The following is a 20902-nucleotide window of genomic DNA, read 5'->3' on the forward strand; positions in this document are numbered from 1 at the left end:
ATCATTTGCATTTTCCTATAAGAAATTTCAGAATATTTTATCAGAGTTTCTCATCTAGTATTTTTTGTTTTCTGTCCAAGAACAATTCGGATTATAATTTTCAGTAACTTTAAGGTGTTTAAATTTCAAAAAAACTTGCTGTTTTCTGTTGCCTTTACAGGATCTAATTTGCAAGTAATTTCTCATGTTTCACAAAGATTTTTACTTTGAATTGAAACAATAATTTTGAAAAAGTTTGTTTCCTTTATATTGTATTGTGCCATGTTTATTGTGTCATTTTTTTGTTTTCTTTTTAAGGAAGAAGGCTCAATCTATTAATACACTATTTTGTTCTCCAATTATGTAAGGAAAGCAAACATGTTGAAGACAGTTTTAATTATTTTTCAGTTTAGGAGGAAAGGATTTTTTTTCCTTTAGTTTTTTACTGCACATTTTGGGGAAAACTTGATATAATTAACCATTTGACTTATTTCCATTGGTTAACATAAAAATTATGGTAATTAAGATGTTAGTTAGTCTAGCTGGCTATGATTTACAGTGTCCTAAGTGTTAATGTGAAGTTTCCTACACTACTGTAACTTAAGATCTAGCCAGCTGAGCAGGAACTGCTGTATTATCCTATGGGAATACTGTATGTCTTGTGAACAAACTTACTTTTCTGTTTGGCATTAATTCTTTCTGAAAATAGTAGTATTACTGTTTACATTGGAAATTCAGATATTTACTCATATTAATATAATATAATAAARTTAATTAAAATATGGCAGATCAGTTATTTCCAGATAGAACACGTGTGTTGTGTGAATGAATGTCATGTATACATGCACACACACATATATATATGGGCAACAGTAAGGAAGTACATTTATTAGACCATTACAAAAACAAATATGGAACAGTATTTATTCATAGCTTTTTTGTGACACACCTTAGTGCTTCACCTTGTTATTGCCTAAACCCTATGGACAGCTAATCCTTTTCAAAACTTAGAGCTTCGGAGAAATCAGAAGTTCTGGTTCTGACAGGGAAGTGTTCAGCCTGTCACAGTGGGAAACACCTGCTGGAGCTAGCCACCAGTCCTGTGTGCTAAAGGTTTCTCTCTCCATATCCCAGGAGGGGATTGCTTTGGTCAGCAGCCTTAGAGAGTGCCCACCTTGTATGGGATTGCATTCACATGAAGTAGGGCAGGTCTGCTGTCCTTTGGTGGAGTGGTGGATACAGCACTGTCAGATTTCTTTACTATCAGAGGAAACATAAACTCAGCTTTTCTGATACCCTGGATGGTATCCCTTCACTCTGAAATGCAAATTCTTTTGTCACTGTGTGTTATTTCCAAAGGTGTAGAGCTGTGAACTCAGCAGGGTAGGGCACTACTCTCCTGTTTTCTACTAAACCTTTCACTACAGAAAGGAGTCCAGGGTTCATAGTGGGGAAAAAATGAGAATGAGCACTGTGAAACAGTCCATTGATTACTGTAATCCTTGGATAGAGGAGAGTCCTCTGTACAAGTCTTCACTGTGAAGACTTTCTTGGACCAATTTTTTACATATATAAACCCCTTTGGAATGTTGACACAAGAACCCAACCTGGATGGTCAAACTGCTGTGCTGCTGGATCACATATTCTCTTTCTTTTCCYTCCCAGTCCTAGTTAATCCCACTTTTTCCTTAGGAGAATTTTTAACTTTCAGCCTTTCTTTCTCCAAGGAACAGTTTAGCGTGTAAATGTAGAACATATTCTAGGTCTAAATACCATGCAACATCCAARATGTTCATATTCATCCATGATGAATATCTTCCCCCTGCCTCTCGTACAAAGGATGGAATTGAAGACAGGTCATTCATGCTCTGGGAAAGCCCTTTCATCATTAGTCAGTTGTAGGAGCAGCAGAGAAGATTTCTGTAGGGATGTTGAAGAGAATAACAGATAATTCCCTTTTGAAGGACAGGAGGAGGGTTRTGTACAGGAAAGGGCTCAGGATTTGAACAGTCAAGAGCTGCTGGGAGAGGAGTGGAATTGTCAGTGYTTCCTAAACAGAGCAGCTCTGGGCAAGTCTCAGCCAAATTCTCATCTAAAAACCCAACCTCTGTCTTCTTTCTGGCCACTGGAGGTGGCCTGTTGTCCTTTGGACTTAAGTGAACACTTGAGAAAGAATGTCAAACTATTGTCCAAGTTATGTTATAAAGATTAGATGCTGCTCTAACATGAMGTTGTATCCTGATGATGTAATTAATAAGGGTTTTGCCTTCTCTTCATTGAACTTTGCATGGTACTAAGGTGGACATATTGGCCAATTATTTTGTCTGAGGACTCATTAATTATTTTATTTCAAATTAAATGCCTATTAGGATTTGAAGTTATCTTCCAAATGTTCATCTTTTAAGTAAAAAGGTAGTGCATAGCCAAAATAAACAGTAARTTATGATCCTATAGTGATTTGAGTGGTGATCTTTTCTTTTTGTCTGTTATTTGATTCTTAAAAAAATATGTTAGCCTTCTAAAAATTCAATAAATTGTTAGGTTTTTTCTTTCATATTCAGATTCAAGTGTGTAGTGAAAGTCAGTTCAAGTGTGTATTTGAAATTCATTCGAAATAATTAATTCAGATATTTAGTACTGCTCAGCATAGCTTTTAGTGGGTTTACATTAATGTGAAAGATATTGAAAGGACTGAATATTACAATTGCAGTTCCAAATATACTTCAGTACTGAGAACTAACTAAACTAAAGCAATTAAACAAAAAGAAATTAGACTTAGCATTAAGGCAGTATAAGGTATCTCAGTAGTACTTAGTCCTTTCTTGAAATTTTTTTAATTCTATGTAGAGGATACGTAGAGGTGCCCAAGTAGTTTATAACATGGGAGTTTGGAGGTGGCCCTCCTGCATCCCATCGAGCTTAGCAGGAGCTTGGCCAACACAATGAATAATGAAAGTAATTGGCCCAAAGCATGTTCATAAATTAAAGTAATTTTGGCATTATGGATTGACATTTTATTTGATTTTACAATATTTCATGGTTGCCASAGGAAACTGCCACAACTGAAATACTTTCTTTTAATCCACAGAATAGCTGAGTTGATGCCAATGACAAATAAGATTCCTTAGCTGAGGAATTTGGGATCAAGTCTATTCAGTTATGCTTGCCTTGTAACAAAGTTTGGCAAATGTGTTTTAAAAAGTCCACAWGACTGTAACTAGTTATTTATTATTAGACATTGGTCCTGGCCGTGATTTCAGTTTCAGCAGTAGCCTGAATGTATCCTTGGGTTTTTTTCTGTAATAGTGATAGTTTATATTCARTTCACTGTTGTGTCTCATTTGTAAGTTCTTGAGTATGTGGACCTCGCGGCTGGAAACAAAATAAGACATTTGAGTGCTCCATAAAATGAAGGTAATAGCAAAATTTGCTTCAGGTAGGCWCTTACTTCCCTGGGGGAAACCTTGGATGGATAATTCACTCTACAGGTAACATAAAAGCTAAAAAAGAAAAGGAGATGAGGCAAACAATGTCAGGACTGTTACTCCTGTTTAAGTTGAGAAGATAAATATGGTGGTCTGAATGGAGAAGGACTTTGAGTAGCAGCAATATGTGATGAGCTGCAACAGTCTGAGAGCAGTTAATAATATGGTTTACAAAGGCTCTCTTTTCCCTGGCATGCACACATAAATGAGATATGTTTCTCTACATGAAGAGACTAAGTGCAGKATAACACCTACAAATTTTATTAGTGAGGATTTTAAAAATGCCATTACGGAGAACTGAAGAAAATTCCTGAGTTTCTGGCTATCTGTCTGCTGCTGCCAGTTTCTTATGCAGATTTGAAAGGGAGCAAAAAGCAGAAATTAACTTGTGCCTTTTTTGGCATCATTACAGGTAATGTTGAGTCTTATACAAGGAAGGTGGCTTCTTGAAGTTTTATAAAACAGAGCTTGTAAAAATAAATTGATGTATGTATTTTAATGAACTTGCATGTTTGGTCAGTAATGGTAATCAGTAATGACTGTATAATACATTTAGACATATACGTGACATCTGGTTCAGGTTCRTGCATTATTTTGATTAAAGAATTAAATCAAAATGTAGTAAATATGACATCCTAAAGTAAATTGATAACTKGATAATTGAGAGGTAATTGTAAAAGTAAAATCTCCAAATGGATGTGTTTTTGATGAGTTCTACAAAAATGCTACATCTTCTGTACTTGGAAGTGATYCAGTTTTTACCAGGAGGCTGTATTCAGTTCTGGTGTTTGTACCTTAGGAAAAAAAAAAGGAAAGAATGCAAAAGATAGCTCCTCAAAAGTTTAATGGGGTAAAAACACCAGAGGAAAGCAGGGTTCAGAATAAGAATGTGTAAAGCACTTCCTACTGAAAGGGTTCAAAGTACGTCTATGGTTATGCCATATTTCAGTGGTTCTCCCCACAGAATTTGGAAATTGAACTCATGACACTGGCAATCTCAGTAGGTGTTGTTGGAGAAAAGGTCAGCTCCTATGACCTGAGAAAGGTCTTCAGGGAAGAGTTAAGGCTGTAAGTGTCTTTTTGACATAAGTGCCAAGTGAAGAAGGCTTGCATTCATTACCAGAGAAYTTTGTGTTTCCTATGAACTAGAAGAGTGAGTTCCCACAGCACTGGATTTCATTAAGCTATTTTGGACCCCTAATTCTCTGAGAATTGAGAATTGGAGAAATCAGTCCTGTGACCTGGTGCAGTGTGACCTGGTGCAATGAGTTCCCTGAAACATCAGCACCTGAATAGTTAGGCCCTAAACATYGGTGAAGTTTGTGATAATTGCAAAACTAATTCTGTGAATTTAACACTTCACCARTTTTCTAAAGGCTGCTGTTTGCAGAAGAGCCCTGCAATGCGCTGTAAGATTGGATGGTTCTATCATTTTGCTCACAGCTGTAAATGCTTTGCAGTGCAGGGTGATGGCTGGAATTGGGTGGGGTGGTTGGTACAGCCTGTGCTGCTGCTGTGTGCTCAGCCAGACTGGCTGGTGCTGCACAGCAAGTGACAGAAAACCATGTCAGAGAACCAAGGTGTGTCATTTTCCCCACCAGACTACGGAYGAGCGGGTTCGGCTGGCGGACATCCGAGCGAGCCGCTGGTACCAGTTCCGCGTGGCCGCTGTCAACGTGCACGGGACCAGGGGATTCACTGCCCCCAGCAAGCACTTCCGCTCCTCCAAAGGTCAGTGTTCACCCTCTCTGTGTGCTCACCTTCCTCTCACCCACACCTGGAGTGCAGCCTCATCTGCCCGCTTTTGTGGCACAAGGTTTTTAACAGGTGGCTTTTTGAGTGGTTTTGCTGCTGCCTTCAGAAATGGTGTGAAATTTGTTGGAAGTCAGCAAATGAATTAAAAGTTGRAGTGTCATTGTTCTTTTATCAGTAAGGGTCTCCACAAATAAATCTCCTGTTGAACGTTTTCCACGTGATTGGTATCAAACTACATGACCCTGACCACGAAACATGAGGGAACTGGGGTTTCAGTATGTTAATCTGAGAGGTGGTTTTTTTGTTTGTTTTTTGTTTTTTTTTTTTTGCTTTTAAGTTATGAGAAATGTGTTACTGCCATGTGTTTAGTAGAGTATTGGAATATTTTGTGGCCTGTATCTAAATAATTGTAGCAGCATTGTTACAATGGAACTTTGGACCCTCTTAATATAACTTTCCCCTTGCTAGCACTAATTGGAAGAGCTTAAGAATAAAAAAAGGGCATAAATGCAAAGCAGCATGTTCCTGTTCATTATAAAGGCATGCCTGATGACCCACAAAGTATTGTAGGAATTTTTGTTGAAAGTTCTGATTTTGCAACTGTTTGGGTAATGAAATAACTTTGAAAAATATTTCTGTRCCAGTAATTGGGGAATGCAGGAGATAGAAATGGTTCTCCCATCCTATGAAGTTCTTGGCATTCTTCCTGGTGTGCTTTTGACCCACATGAAGCAAAATTTTCCCAAGTGACTCATAGGCATAGTATAGGAGGTAGCACAGACCAGACGCTATTCCCAACAGACAGATGTGGTCACGGTCTCCTAAAGGCAATGGATAATGTGGGCATAGTCAGACCATGGTGATTGACTTCAGAGCCAAAGAATGAGATTCAATGCTCTTCACTCTACTAATAGAAGTAGTTTCTAATAGAAAGATTTCTTGTTATTTTAGTAGTGTCAGAATCTTTACACTGTTACAACTTTGCRTACTTTGAGAAATGTATTTCTTTCTCTTCACACAGAATTACCTTGCAGTACAGGCAGTTGCCATCTAAGGGTTCCTGTGCTGGCTTTTAGCTTGCTGTTTGGCCGTAGTCAGTCCTAGAAAAAAAAACCTTTTTTGAGATGCATTTATAGAGGCATGCAAGTACGTCTGCTGGTATGGATGGTTTAATCACTTACTGAATAGGTATATGTTAGCCTTAATAATTTTTTTTGTAGTCTAACTGTATTTGTGGTAGGATGKTTGGCTGGCACAGCTGGCCCACTACTCCGGTGACCACAGACCTTTTCATGTATGAAAGAAGTATTATTTTAAGCATTTATTATACTTAAGTAGCATACCATTTCAGTCACATGAAATAATACAGCTCCTTCGAGCTGCCTTGAGCTTACTTAAGGACTCTTCAGCAGCAGTACCTTTTTCTTTTGAACAGCACTTCAGCAGATCAAGAAGTTTGTTGCTGAATCTGGCACCGACTGTTTTTTAAAATTGAGATCATTGACAGTTCTTTTTCTGAGTTTGTAAATATTTTCCATCTATTCTTCTTGAAACCATTACTGCATTTACTTAAAGGTATATCTTGGTAGCACTGAGGTTTGGCTTGAACATGACATTTTCAGGCAGGATTTGTATTACTTTCAAAAAAAATTGTCTCTACTGTGTGCCAGCCATGCTCAAACTACCATCCACAGTAATGAATAAAAGGATATCCATGGTAAGTCATTCTGAAGGTCTCTTTAGCCCAGAATCTGACCCCAGCCAGAGGTGGGTTTCTGGATAACAGTGTAAGAGCAGGAAAAGTGCATGGGGGTATTTTTTCAGAATAGTCTCCCAGCTGGCAGTAATTTGTGTTTCAGGAACTTGTGGTTTTGAAATCATTACGTGAATACCAGAGTCCTCTTGTGGTCTCTGCAGCTACCCCAAAGCACTTGCTCTCCTTGAGAAATGCTCATGGCTGTCTCSGGGAGGTGGAGAGCAATTTCAGGGCTTTGTGACAAGGGCAGTGGGAGTCAGTAGCACCTCTGCATGCTCTCACCTAACAAACCAAAATAAGCAGATTTTGATAATGGCAGAAAGTGTGCAGTCAGCATTCTTCCAAAGGCTTCTGTAGCTCTCAAAATAACTATTTTCAGATCTGAACTCCAGCCCTTGGCAGAGGTCTGTGAATTGACAGACAAGCAGCAGGGAGCTGAGTTAGTTATCAGCTCCATAGCCCCAATCAGCCTGTGCTGGCAGCTCATTTGGCCGTTCCAGGGGCTGTGGAGCTGTCAGTGGTTGTTAYAAAGATGTCGTGTTTGCCAGATGAAATGTGCTGTCACTTGGGTGACGCACACCAGGATGTTTCTGGGTGCTGACTGCTGGGAATGGTGCTGGGGTGCTTCGATTGGGGTCTTTTAGCCTCCGAGGCCCCAGGTAGGCAGTCAGAGTGGTAACAGTGACAGTGTCACACAAACATTTAATTACTACTTTGGAGCTCAGTGGGAAGTGGCAGCCCCTGCCTGGTAGAAAGGCAAGAAACTGCTGCTCAGATGGGTCTAGTTTTTTGAGTGCCAGCTTCTACTGGCCCCTGCTGAGGTCTTACAGGCACATTTAACCTCCASTTTGGAAAAGAAAAGTGGATTTTGGCACATCACCTTTGGAAGTTTGCTGCCTGTCTGTGCTGTGTTTGTGTGAAGCATGGACAGGAATTCACATCAGTGTTTCACTTCACCCTGTTGTGCCAAGACCAAGAGAAGATTATTATCTTTGTCGGACTTAGCAGAAGGTTTCTTCAAAAATAGACCCTTTGATCAGGAAACATGACAGTAATTCCTGAGACAGTTTCTCACGCAAGATACTGAACTTTTACCAATTGCTCATAAATTRTAATGAATAGCAAATTACTTGGGTTTGTTTTTTTCTTTAAAGGAAGACAAATATGATATTTAATCTGAATCTAGGGAGAAGTATGGCACCACAAAGTCTCTGTCACTAAATATTTTAAGCTGTTAAGAGGAACATTCAAAAACCTGCTGTAATTACTCTGAGRGAGAATTTTTGTCTAGTTACCACAATACTGTTTTATACTGTTTTGTGTCTTTTGAAAATGCAAAAAACATGATCTCTTAGACATAGAAAAATAAGGTTTTSTTTTATTCAAAATGGTGTTAAGTCTTCTGAGGTAATATCCATTAATTTCTCTATCACTCAATAAAGCTCCTTATTTTCCAAAGTAATTTAATTTCCCAGTCATGAAAAAGACAAAACCAGGAAAATGAGAGTCCTTCATCAGGCATTTCAACTTGCCATTCTTCATCCAGTTCTGTTTTGAGGTCTGATCTACTGCAGCTTTTGATGTTCTTCTACTGTAAATATTTGAGATGAAGGTTTATTAGCTGTTCTACACTGCCTCATGTGTTCATCTATGGCAATAATTTGTAAATAGTAAATAAARTGACACAGCTGAGAGTTTTTAAAATAGTCAAAGCTTAGGCAGAGCTCTTTTGTTTCATGCTGTTTATTTATTTTTTATAAAAGAAATGAAGGGTTTGCATATGCTTCTCTGACATGACCTGTTACAGGGAATAAGGTGGTGCTTTGTTTGCCAAAATGCTATTCCAAAATTATGAGAAAGCCAGGTTGGACTACGTCTGTCTGTGGTGAAGTGTCTGGAAAATTAAGTGAATACTGCACCTAGAAAGTGGATTTTTTTGTATAAGTGGGACTGTACACATGGACTTTTACATTGATACTGTCGCCTAAAATTGGTCAAAATTTTCTGCTATTTTGACAGTGTTTACACTCCTCTTTTCACAGTTTTAAAATTTTGTGTGCTTTCCTTTTTGTCTTTAATTGGGTGGCAACAATTTGCAATAACAGCAATAAATAAAGGTAACTGAATAACTGACATAACGTTTTTGATCCATAATGTTACAAATGTTCTTCCTTCATATTTAGACTGGCTCTCTCCAAGCTGTTTCCTTTCTTCTGGAAGCAGKAGTGAACTGTTCCTACAATCCATAAATTACTCTCCTTRGATGAAARCTACCTGTGTTTTTCTTTCATTAARTGGGCACTGGATAGCCTAACCTAACATGCTTGGCACTAGTGGTAATACAATTTTTATTTTGTTGGTTTTGGTTTAAGGTTTTTAGGCCATTTTTTTCYTATCTTTTTATGATTTGTGATGAGAATGAATTCTCAGTAACAGAGACTTCAGATAACTCTAGGACTCATTATCAGGCATTTCTATATAATTTGTTATCTCACTGGTGTGTGGGTAGGTACTGTGCCATTTCAGAGTAAAAAGGAGGCAACAAGACCAGCACAATGAGCCCAAACCATCTGACCCTGCCACCTCTGCTAAAGGTTTTTATCTTCACCAAGAAGGCAGTTGCCAGCATACACTGGATAGATTGTCCAGCAAAAGGAACAGGCAACATTGTTTTCACAGCACATAAGTACCATGCTGGATGTGATTTCATGCATACATTACTGAGTGTTAGAAAAACCAGAACAGACACCCACTCATGGCAATAAAATTCTTTCTGTTGTTCCTTTGAGACCAATGATTTTTTTATGCTGTTGCACAGCTGGTTTATGTGTGCCATTTCCATCAGGCAGAGCCAGTCCTCCCGCTCATGCCGTGCAACGGTTTAATGGTTGGAAACTTGTCTGAAGAGCAGCTTCAGCAGATTTTTAGAGTTGGGAAGGTCTAATGTTTGAAAGACAGCAATGGGAGATCTATTTTAAGTCAGGAAAAAAGCTCCATTAAGAAGGGTTTAAATTGTTGTCACACTTGCTCTCACTTTTACAGCCCAGAATGAGATTTCTGGTTCTGATGTCTCTGACACCTTTTCCAAATMATTTACTGTTTTCTCTACAGTTGAAAGGCAAAGTAGATGCACTGCAGCAGTGTATGATGTGATTCATAGCTTGATGTGTATATCTTGCCCATACTGCTTTTTAAGGTTGCAAAAGTGTTTCCAAATCTTACTGATTTAAAGARTTTTGGAAAATATAAACTATCACTATGTTTATATATATGAGTGTGGGAAGATGTGCATTTTGAAATGGAGATGATGAGAGGGTTATCTTTTTTTCCTTTATTTGCAGCAAGAAATCCTCCCTTTTGGGGACTGGAGACAGAATTTTGCTTGTGATGGCTGAGTAGCCAGCAAGACAGGAATTTAAGTCCTTTGGGTATACTCAAGCCAAATACAATCCAGACAAATGCAGTACTTACCCCATGTGCTGGAACAGCAGCTTCAGCCTTGACCTAATGAAGCTATCATTTCTAGCAGTGAGAAGCGATTTACTTGTCAGGCTGCTGAGATCAGAATTTTTTTGGAGTTGAGGACAGCTGTCTGTGCCAAATTCTAGGATGTATGGAATGACTTCTATTTTATTTGAGTTGTTGTATAAACTGCAAAGGAAAAGCTGCAACTAGCATCACCCTTTCAACAAAGCAAAGAATTTGATTTAACGGTCAGATAAATTCATTTATATAAAGTTTCAGTACTTTACATTCTCRAAAAACTGGCAGCAGTTTCCATTCCAGCAATTTTATATCCATGTATGTGAATTATACATGTGGGCAGTCAGTCAAAGGGATCACAGGTATATGAAGACTAACAGTAGAATGGCTGTAAGATTTATAGTCAGCAGAACATCACTTTAGCTTTATAGTCAGGTTAACAAACACCTTATGTGTGTAAGCTTTATGATTCAGTACCAGTTATTAGACCTTGAAGTATTTTAGCAGAGTTGTATAGTGCTTTTAGTATCTACATGGACATAAACGTAACAGACCACCTTGTGGAAGCATGACTTTCCCATTCAATAATGCAGAAAAAAAACAGCTGATCTGTTCTCTGGTAACTGGCTGGCATGCATAGTGGCATTCTTGTAAACTCTAAACAGTTTATTTTGTTTTGTGGATTCTTGTTTTTTAAAATGGTCCAGGGGGCGTGAGGTTTTTTGGGATGTTTTCTTTGATGGTGGGGTTTAGTTTTTCTTTGGGTTAACAGGGATCACAATGTCTTACCTTGCTATTCTTTCTCACTTGTCTGCTGTGCAGGTCAAACTAAATCCTTTCAAATGAAGATACAATATTCTTGGGTTCTTAACTTAGAAAATAATGGATATTTTAACTGTAATAGTAATGAGTGTCACAGAAATATATAGAAATAGGTAAATAAATTATAGAGTGGTATTGAAATACTAGTATGAAATAGATCCTAATCTGATATAAAATGCTCACTAGGTGTCTTAATATTTCAGGTCATGCACCCTAAATCCATGAAATGTTTTACTGATGAATCCATGCAGTCAGGCAGGATGTTTTTTTTTTCCGTTGATTAAATGCAAAGCTGTAATAAGTTTGGTTTATCTTTGATATTTTACATCTTTATAGCTTATTCTCTTCTTAAGCTTAGTCTACTTTTAAGAAAGCTCTTACAGAAAATGTGTTACTTTCAATGTCTCACCTTTTAATGTCTGTTAGCTGCAGATCTCCTTTCTGTTTTCTACCACCACCACTGTTCCTTGTTCAAAGGCATTTTTGTGGATGACATTTGAGAGGTTTGCAAGAGTCTTTGAAGAAAGAGGGCACTCAGGAAAATAKCTTGTATTGCTGTATTATTTCACATGTATATTCCTTCTAAGAGGACATTCTTTCTGTCCTTAACTGCAATTACCTAAAGATTTTTAATGCAATGTTTCTATTTTCTCATAGGAAAGTAGAAACCCTGATAGGTTTTCTTTCAAATGTGGATCAGCATTTTGTCTGCTGACTGGRCTGTGTCKAGTGAGCACAGAAGAAATGCTACTGATAAAGCAATGTTTTCAATAAACTGCAATTATAAAAAGTACAGGTTGATATGCTGGTGCTGTAGAATTCAGAAGACATGATCTATTGGCTTCAGTGTGCACATGGTTGTTTGGTTTTTTTTTTTTTTTTTTTTTTGTTTTTTTTTTTGCTGCAGTGGAGTAAATACATTTGAAAAGAGAGAACCTAAATTTGGTCATTTGCTTTTAGACCTACAAAAAATAGGTGAAGAGAGTTTCTAAATATTTTTAATCATGCAATACACTTTGTCCAGATGAGCTATTTAATTTAACTATTAGACTTTTRAAAATAACTCTCTGTCTCTTGAAGAGGCAGAATGAAGACAAWCACGTTTTATAGCTTGAATTGCTTTTGCTTAAGTCTGACCATTTGGGAAGATATATTCTCTGAAACACTTTAATTTTATCCCATATGTTTTGTATACATAATACATGATGCATAGTACTTCTGGGAGAGAACCTGAATAATTCACCTACAGTAATATGATCATGTTGCACTTCAGGTTATAAATGTTTTATTTACCTAATATAATGTCATATAACATAAAAAAGCTTTGAACATTCTAAATCAGTGAAGATGAATGCTTAATAAAGATCTTAGATATATTAATCATGGTTCTGTTTATATTTATTGTACCTAAATTACTTTTTATACCTACTTATTAAATAATAGAAGTAAATGAAAAATTGTATGAGAGGATTGTACAAACCATTTWGCTATGTTTTTCTTTAATTTGTCCCTTCTGGAATAAATAGTTTTCCATACTTTAAGATGGAGGGGTTGGTAACTTCACAGGTAAGGAAATAAATGTAGCAGCAGTGCTTCTCSAAAGCCAGAAAAAATAAAGGCAACTGGCTTGATAGTGGATTAAAGAATACCCAAAACAAAACAAGTGAGAAGTAAGGCATTTTTATTATTCGGAAATTATGTTAAATTTCCAGAATTTTCAAGTGTGCTTTGTAACTTTTATGGCCAAAAGTGAGGTTGAATTATATGTGTGAGGAAACAGGGACATCCATTACTGTTTAACTATAATGGCATGTGTGAGGAAACAGGAGCATCCATTGTTATTTCAGCAAGAGTCCTGTTCAATAACAGAAATGAGTCATTAATTCACATTGCTGGTCTTTAAAAGGGAAATGCTGTCTTTATTAATTCTGAGTATGTCGTTTTTTGTAAACTAAATGATGGAATTTTTCAGTGAGACCATTTGTCATAGGGATAATCTGATGAATTTAGTATGCCTGGATTGTTTATTTAACGGCTCATTTGCCATTATAAAAAAAAAAATGCAGGTGAACTCTACAGTAAATGAATGTCTGATGTCCTCTCCTCACACTTCCAGTTTTATTTCTGACAAATAAATGATGGGTCATATGTCTAGAAGTTTGTAGCATGTCTTAATTACTATTAATTTCCTTTACTCTGTCTGATATACTATTAATGTTATTTTTTTTGGGGGGGGGGTGGGGTTTGAGCCTCACTGCACACTTCAATGTAAATTTTGGTTTTGTGGTTTCTTTTGATTTTGTCAGCAATTTTTGTCTGACACAGCCATTTAGAAAAAGGGGTGAGTTAAAAAAACAGGATTAAAAGGTAGGATTTGGTAAACAGCAAATTGGACTTTGAGAAGCTTGGTTGCAAAATTTCCATTGATTCACATTGCTTTGGGCCAGGATATTATGTGAGTCCATAAGGACCTTACATTTAATACTGCGAAAGATTCAATATTGAATAATTTCTGGATATTCAACCTCTGTCTGTCATGTGTCATTCTTGACTCTAGAGTCGGCACAAAGGCAGGTGAAGGAATACTATCACAGTTGATATTGATAGTTGGACCAGAAAAGGGGAATAAATCACAGGGGTAGCTAATTACTTTTTGACATTCTAAAAAAAAAAAAAAACCCTATAGATTTATACCACAGCACAATATATCATTGTGCTTTAATTACATTTATTCTAAGGAAATGTTTATGTCCCATGGTGGTAGATATCAATATTAGAATTTTGAGGAAAGATTCAATGTGTCAAAAAATAATTTTATCATCTGAGGATTATCTGGCAACAAAAAAAAAATCAGTGTTTCAGCCATACAGTTCTGTGGTGACTCTACAAGGCCACTTGTAGAACTTGAGTGTTTTACACTCACTATGTATTTAAAGTAGTGAATGGCAGAAGAAAAACTGATAGTCTGGCACATTTTGATGAAGCTTCACAAAGTTTGTTATGTTTGTGARCCACCAACAACACAGATTAATGACAAAACTATGTGCTMACCCATAATTTTTATTTCAGTAGAGTTTGAATTTCCAGAATTTACAAGAAGCCTTTGCAGTTATGGGAAACCTTTGACTGAATTTTCCTCAATGTACTTCGAGTGTTTTATCCAGCTCATGAATGCCTCATAAATWCATGAGCTGAAGATAATTTTTATCTTTCTGAAGGTAGTTTTTAACTTAGAATATTTTTTTTTAATTCCAGATCCATCTGCTCCACCAGCTCCATCTAATATCAGAATTGCCAATATCAGTGCAAACAATGATGGAAGTGTAAATGTAGTGATTACTTGGGATCTYCCAGAAGATCCTGATATCCCAGTGCACCACTACAAAGTCTTCTGGAGCTGGACATACAGCAAATATGTAATCCCAGCCAAAAAAAAGAGAAGRAAGATTACCGATGGGGTAAGAAAGAAATCAGTAAATGGGACAGAAATGTGGTTTATTCCTGACACAAAATAGAGTGTAAGTATAAATGTGTGATAAGTTACAATGATTTCAGCCACTGGTAGAATAGTGGTCCTAATTCTTAATATCTCTTATGAGATATACACTTAATGAGTGATATCTCTCAATCTTTTGCTTTCTGAACTCTTTTCTGAATCTCTCAATCCTTTTCTTTCACTGAACTCAGGGAGGGTAGTAAACTTCTGCCTTACAATATAGGTAAATACTATAAGATTTTTTAAGAAAGATGGATACAAAGTTAAATGCTGYTAGTCCTCTAAATTTAGGCTTATTCAATTAGTGCTTCTTAAAGAGTTTGTTTTATTTAAAAAAGCCTGACATCATCGGTCACATTGCTCTTTCACTATGCAAATTAAAGTTGTGATGCTATCATAGAAAGCAATTATTAAATAGTGAGTGTAGGTCCAATTGAAAAACATATCCAAAACTCTTTAAATAAACTGCTTTACCAGAAATCTTGGCAATATTTCCTTAGCAGCAAGTTTCTATGGATTTCTTAAATAATGTATTAAATATTGCTTTGCTAGAAAGCTTTTTGTTATGATATCCTTAAGCATATTACATGTTATTTTAAAGCAGTTAATAGAAATAATTAAATTGAAATAACAATCAGTTAGAGAYAATTTGATTCTCAGTTATTTTAGTAGTGAGGATTTGGTCCTATGTCTTTGTTAACACTATGTTTTGGCTCTGGCTGTCCATTGCACTGTGATGAATGGCAGTCAGAGGGTCACAATTCCCTCCCTATCCCTCAGTCACCAAACACTGGCAAAAATAAAGAAAATAAAGGAAATAAAGGCTGTGTGATGAAATSATGCAAGTCAATCTGCATAGAAAAGAAGGTTAGTTCTTTATTGTTCTTTAAAAAAATAATTGTGGCAAGATAGGAGTAGGGTTGGACTGTGCTGCATGGAAAAGTTTGTGTTCCTCACGAAACCTGACATTGGCTAAAGACCTTCAGGACAGAGGCTTCAGCCTAAAGGTACCCAGGAGCTTTCTCTCTTCAAGCTGGTCCTTAAATCAGAAATCCCAGGGAATTTTAAAATTGTTCTGGGTCCTTAATACCTTTGCATAGGATACTTCCTATATAAGTAAATTAAAATATTAAAATAGATTCAGTATAGAATATTACAGTAATTGAGACCGATATGACCTTGAATATAGGGAAATAGAGAAGAATCAGGGTGTATTTTACAGAAAAGGCCGGCTCTTACAATAACTTTTGTATTACTCCTGATTTGTACTTTTTCTGCAGCRTRTCATGAAACTKCWCAGCAATGCCAGTGAGATTCAGGAYGCTCCACATGCTATGGCTAATYAATGGTCATTTGAAGATTCTAGCATCTCTTAGGCTAAAAATGGAAAAAGCAGGAATATTTTCATTAAAAGAAAGGTGGAAAAATATTAACTTTTAAAGATCACTGAAGATTACTTTTGACCAGTTTTTACCTTTAGATGTAGCCCAACACAAATAATTTCATACTGATTTCCATGTGAATTCATACCAGGTAGATACTGTATTAGTTTGACTACAATATTGATGCTGTTATCAAGAGCTATAGTCAATATGTCAGGACTAAACAGATAAAGATAATCAATATTAAATAYTTTTTGAYARTCCCTTTTTAAGATCCCAAGTGTTRAATATGGGATGGTTATCTTGGTACATGGTTTTCTTTTAACTCTGTACCGACTGTCAAACCTAAAAGGCACAAGGAATTCCAATGAAAACAYGGAGTAATATCTTCCATCTGGCATATGGACTAGAAGGACATTTTTAGAATTAAATCTAGACAAAATTAAAATTCAAGACTACTGAAAAGGCTGAACTCTTCTTTGCAGTATCATGTGCCTTGCCTTTAATTTATGAKTTATTGACTAGAGAATGATAAATCTAATCTGTTCTTTCTCCATTTTAGACACTTCCATGACATTTGAAACTGTATTTTTTCTATTCTGTTTTCCATTCTATATAGGAAAAGTGTTCTTTCCAAGGAGAGGGTTTTTTMAATCTGTGTTTGCTTTTTAAYTTTTATTTCAAGAGTTGAAACAAATAGAAAGTATTGACAAATGCATTAAATTTTGGACTTAGCCATCTTCAGACTGGCTGTCTCTAGCAAAAAGTTCAATTGCTTGACTAACATGGAATTGGGGAATAAAGTCCTTACATTCCTTTTGCTAAAATGATTTTGGCATAAGAGAAAACTTGTTCTTACATACATGAAAACCCCCTAGGTTTTGCCTAAACAATAGRTTTGGAATTGCCAAGGAACTGCCAAGATTATGCAAACTCAAATAGGTTGGTATTTTTTAAATGACACAGAAAAACAGAGAGTCCAATTAAACAAATCTTTTACAGAAGATTATATAAATCTGAACTTTATATATGAGTTTACTAATTTCAAAAAAGTAGCGTGCCTAAGATAACAAGCCTGCTTTTAATAAAGGCCTATGTTTCAGCAATATTGTAACTGCATTGTATATTTATTCTWTTACAGGCCCAAAATTATGTGGTCCTGGAGGGGCTCCAACCCAACAGCAACTACAACGTAGAGCTGCAGGCAGTGACACGCTGGGGTCAGATTCGCCTGAAAAGTGCTAAGGTTTCTCTSCATTTTAGCACAACTCAGGACATCAGCAATAATAGTAAGTAATCATACTCAAACACCTGGATGCTTTCTCTCTCCTTTATCTGGAGTTTGAATGTTTTATACAACGATTTCTCAAATTTAAAAAAATCATTTTCCTAAAGCAGGCTGTTCCGTAGTGCGGTGATCAAATCTTGGTCAAATAATCAAGAGTCCGGTGATCATCTCTTGAGTAACCTTTTCATGTTACATTTCTCATATAAAAAATGGTGACAATTTTTGCCTAATTCTTTGTCTTAGACCCTACTCACCTAAGATAAACAGTTGCAAAGGAAACTGAAACCTTTGCATAACTGTAGTGTTAATATTCTTTAGATGCAATACAGGTATAAATACTGACTGTGTTTCTAACTGGATGGCATAAAAAGATTTCTGTGCTTCTTAACAGGACAGTATAAACCTGCAATGTTTTCCAAAATCCTGGTTAGTTTTAGTAGCCCATTAATTTGGAATCTTGTACCACAAAAACTTRTGGCTATTATGAATTGATACTTTGATATATAAAACAAAACATTGACTATTCTATTAGGGACTCGAAAACATTCCATGTCTGACAACCATGCATTCTCAAAATATTGCACGCATAGGACCCACATTCAGATTAAATTCTCAAGATGTTCAGATGTTAGGCTGTATATTTTTAAGGTCTTTACAGCCTCACATGCTAAGTAATACAATTGAAAAATATTATTTTACTGTTACTTAACTATTATTTTATCGGAATCTGGGAGTGAACCGTGATTCTCAGTCTTGCTTAAATGCTATTTATACATTTAGAATACAATACTGGGTTACTGCTTCAGATGCTGATGGGTCTCTGGTAAACTAATACAGCAGAATTCTGGTAATAAGATGTTAAAGAATTTTAAACATTTTAAATGTTTTCCCCTGACTCCATTTCATTTTCTATTCATTTACATTCTTTCAAGTACACTCAAAGTTTAAGCCTGTAGCCATTTTCATAACATAACTGTAATTACTTTCAACCTCATTAATCAACTGCTATCATTTCCATATTGTGTTTGGGTATACATAAAATATTGTAATGTAGTTGTAAGCTATAACAGACCTTCTTGTCTATGATTGCTTCCCATATTAATGTACCAAGAAGAAAAATAAGCCTAAATATCCCTTTTTTTCCCATGTTAAATTGATCTTTACTACTTTTTTGGGCCATCTTGRGCAAAAGCAGAAGGTGAAGTTTTTGTCTCTTCCATACACTGAGTGCTTGCTTCAAATCCATACCAGAATAGCAGCTTGAATCTCCACAATCTGTATATTAGGCAAGTTTGTGTTATACCCTCAGTGAGGCCCAATATAAATGAATATAAGAATTCTTCCCTTTCCTTCTTGGCCCTCCAAGGTTGTACCTTTATACAGTCGTGCTTTTTGTCATCCCCTAAAAAAGTAGGACTAGTCTGCAGGACTGTGCACGATGTCAAAATCTTTTTAGAGTCACCACATTAAGTTTCTTCTCTATTTGTACACAGGAGATGTAATAGAAGAAAAATCATGGTGAGAGCTGTGTGTTTAGTTCCATGCCCTGAGTCATTGAGCATATCATTGGTGTTTTTGGGACATGTTCACATTTTGCTGATTCTTTTCCTAAGAATTTTTTGTAGGGTTCAGTACTTTTTTTTTTTCTCTTTGTTTTTTCCCTCTGCAAAGTTTGCTAGATAAACTAGCAAAAATTTTTTCCACACCCTTCCCTGCCCAATTTTCTGCTTCTTTTAATAAAATTCCTGTGAAATTTTATTAAAAAGAAGATCTTTGTTAAAGCTTTCCCTCCTCAAAAAGTYAGGTTTTTCAGAATCTGATGCAGGTCACTTCTAAATCACTACTTACAAATCCTCTACCAATTGGAGTTCATTCATGCTATGCCTCACATGTGACTTTGGCTGTTTTATCATTTTCTGTCCACTCCAGTGGCACTTCTTTCCTATCATTGCTTTCCTATCACARCTAGATTAAAATTCCTTCCACAATTCTGCTTGGATACTCTGCCCTCTCCTTGGTTTTTTTGCCTCAGAAAACAGACCAGCAGTAGTTTTTGTGAAAGTCTGCTATCTGCTTATGTCTAATTAGTACAGACTTTCTAATGCCTTGTGCTTTATTTTGCTTTACTGGGGTGACCTTTCTGTACTAAAAGGTTCATTAATTGTATTGTTTTCCAAACTAGAGAAACTATACCCAGCACAATATTTTTGTAATCTCATGTCTTTCAAGGCTTTTGACTGTTCAAATTATGAGCATCCATTTATTTAATAAGCAGTGTTTTCTTTTTAACTGCAAATCAGTGCCTGTATCAGCTAAAGCACATTTTTGTTTTAGAGTATTTCAGTAATAAGTTTGTAGACAAAACTGAGAATCCTTTCTCTTAAAGCCATGAGGTAAARGATTCAAGATTCTTTGACCCTAAACCGCTGATATCGCCCATTTTAATCGATAGAGCACTCTGCTGAGAGGTGTATTTAGGCCTTTTTGTATGTTTTTTGAAAAATGTTTGTTGAAAAATGGTTTGATTATTGCTTGCATAGAAAAGCAAGTAAAAATGAAGAGGAGATGCAAATTCATCTTCTGAACCTCACTCAGTTTAGTCAGGTACAGAGCCAATCCTGCTTGATGTACTTTTGAGAATACTCAGAAGCACATGGAAAAATATGAAAAAGAAACAAAAAAAAAAAAAAAAACAAAACCTGAAATATTATCTAGGACATGACATTCATGGCTTGTCTTTATTTTGGGAATTCCATGGCTTTTGGGAAGTAACTCCAGAAGCAACATGCCAATTTTGCTGAAGTCCCACTGTCCAATGGTCTGCACTGCGTAGAATGGAATTCAGCTCTGGTTTTTAGGTGTCTGGTCCTATAGTCAGAGYAGAGATGGCCCATAACCCGCTGAAGTAATTTAGTCCTACAGACCTTTGTGAGCTTTGACCTCGCCCTCTGGCGTTACATTTCCCCACACTCAGAAATGCGATGCCTCACTATATTTGTGTGCTTCACTTCTGGGAAATGTAGCAAGATTTTTGCTTGATCTTTATATAGAAATACTCTAAATTGGTGTCCTGGTTTTTGTGGAAGTGGATCAGACAGAGAATAGCAAARCAGAGATTTAATGAAATTAAAATAATTTAAGTTGAGGAATGCCTAATAGGTTTTAGTTTGTACTTCTTTCCATAACTTTTTGATTTCCGTTTAGACAGTAGTAACATTATGGTTATCTTGAGAAGGAATTTCCTGAAGTTTGTTAGTTTAATTTAAAACAAACAAAATGAAGAATCATACTGGATTCAGCAAAGGGTTGAGAAAGTAAAATTTCATGATAAAACAAGTGAGTTTCCGGTGAAGCCGCATATAAGACAAAATGTTCAAGTTTATATGTGACTTGTACAATAACACAATTATTGAAACCTGAAACTTTTTCTCTCAAGTATGTAAATAATAATTTGCC

The 20902-nt window shown here is 36.2% G+C and overlaps 1 protein-coding gene across 1 annotated transcript in view; it reads left to right on the forward strand.

The window, feature by feature from the left end:
• The window catches only part of ANOS1 (anosmin 1), a 120973-nt gene that overhangs the window by 73553 nt on the left and 26518 nt on the right, over nucleotides 1–20902 (forward strand). The window contains exons 6-8 of the mRNA XM_057389829.1: nucleotides 5066–5195; nucleotides 14536–14738; nucleotides 17300–17447. Of these exons, the coding sequence (XP_057245812.1) occupies nucleotides 5066–5195; nucleotides 14536–14738; nucleotides 17300–17447 (481 nt within the window). The remainder of the gene's footprint in view (nucleotides 1–5065; nucleotides 5196–14535; nucleotides 14739–17299; nucleotides 17448–20902) is intronic.

This window comes from Malurus melanocephalus, unplaced genomic scaffold (assembly GCF_030028575.1).
Source record: "Malurus melanocephalus ecotype Western Australia unplaced genomic scaffold, MMel_1.1 scaffold_1, whole genome shotgun sequence".
Taxonomy (NCBI): Eukaryota; Metazoa; Chordata; class Aves; order Passeriformes; family Maluridae; genus Malurus; species Malurus melanocephalus.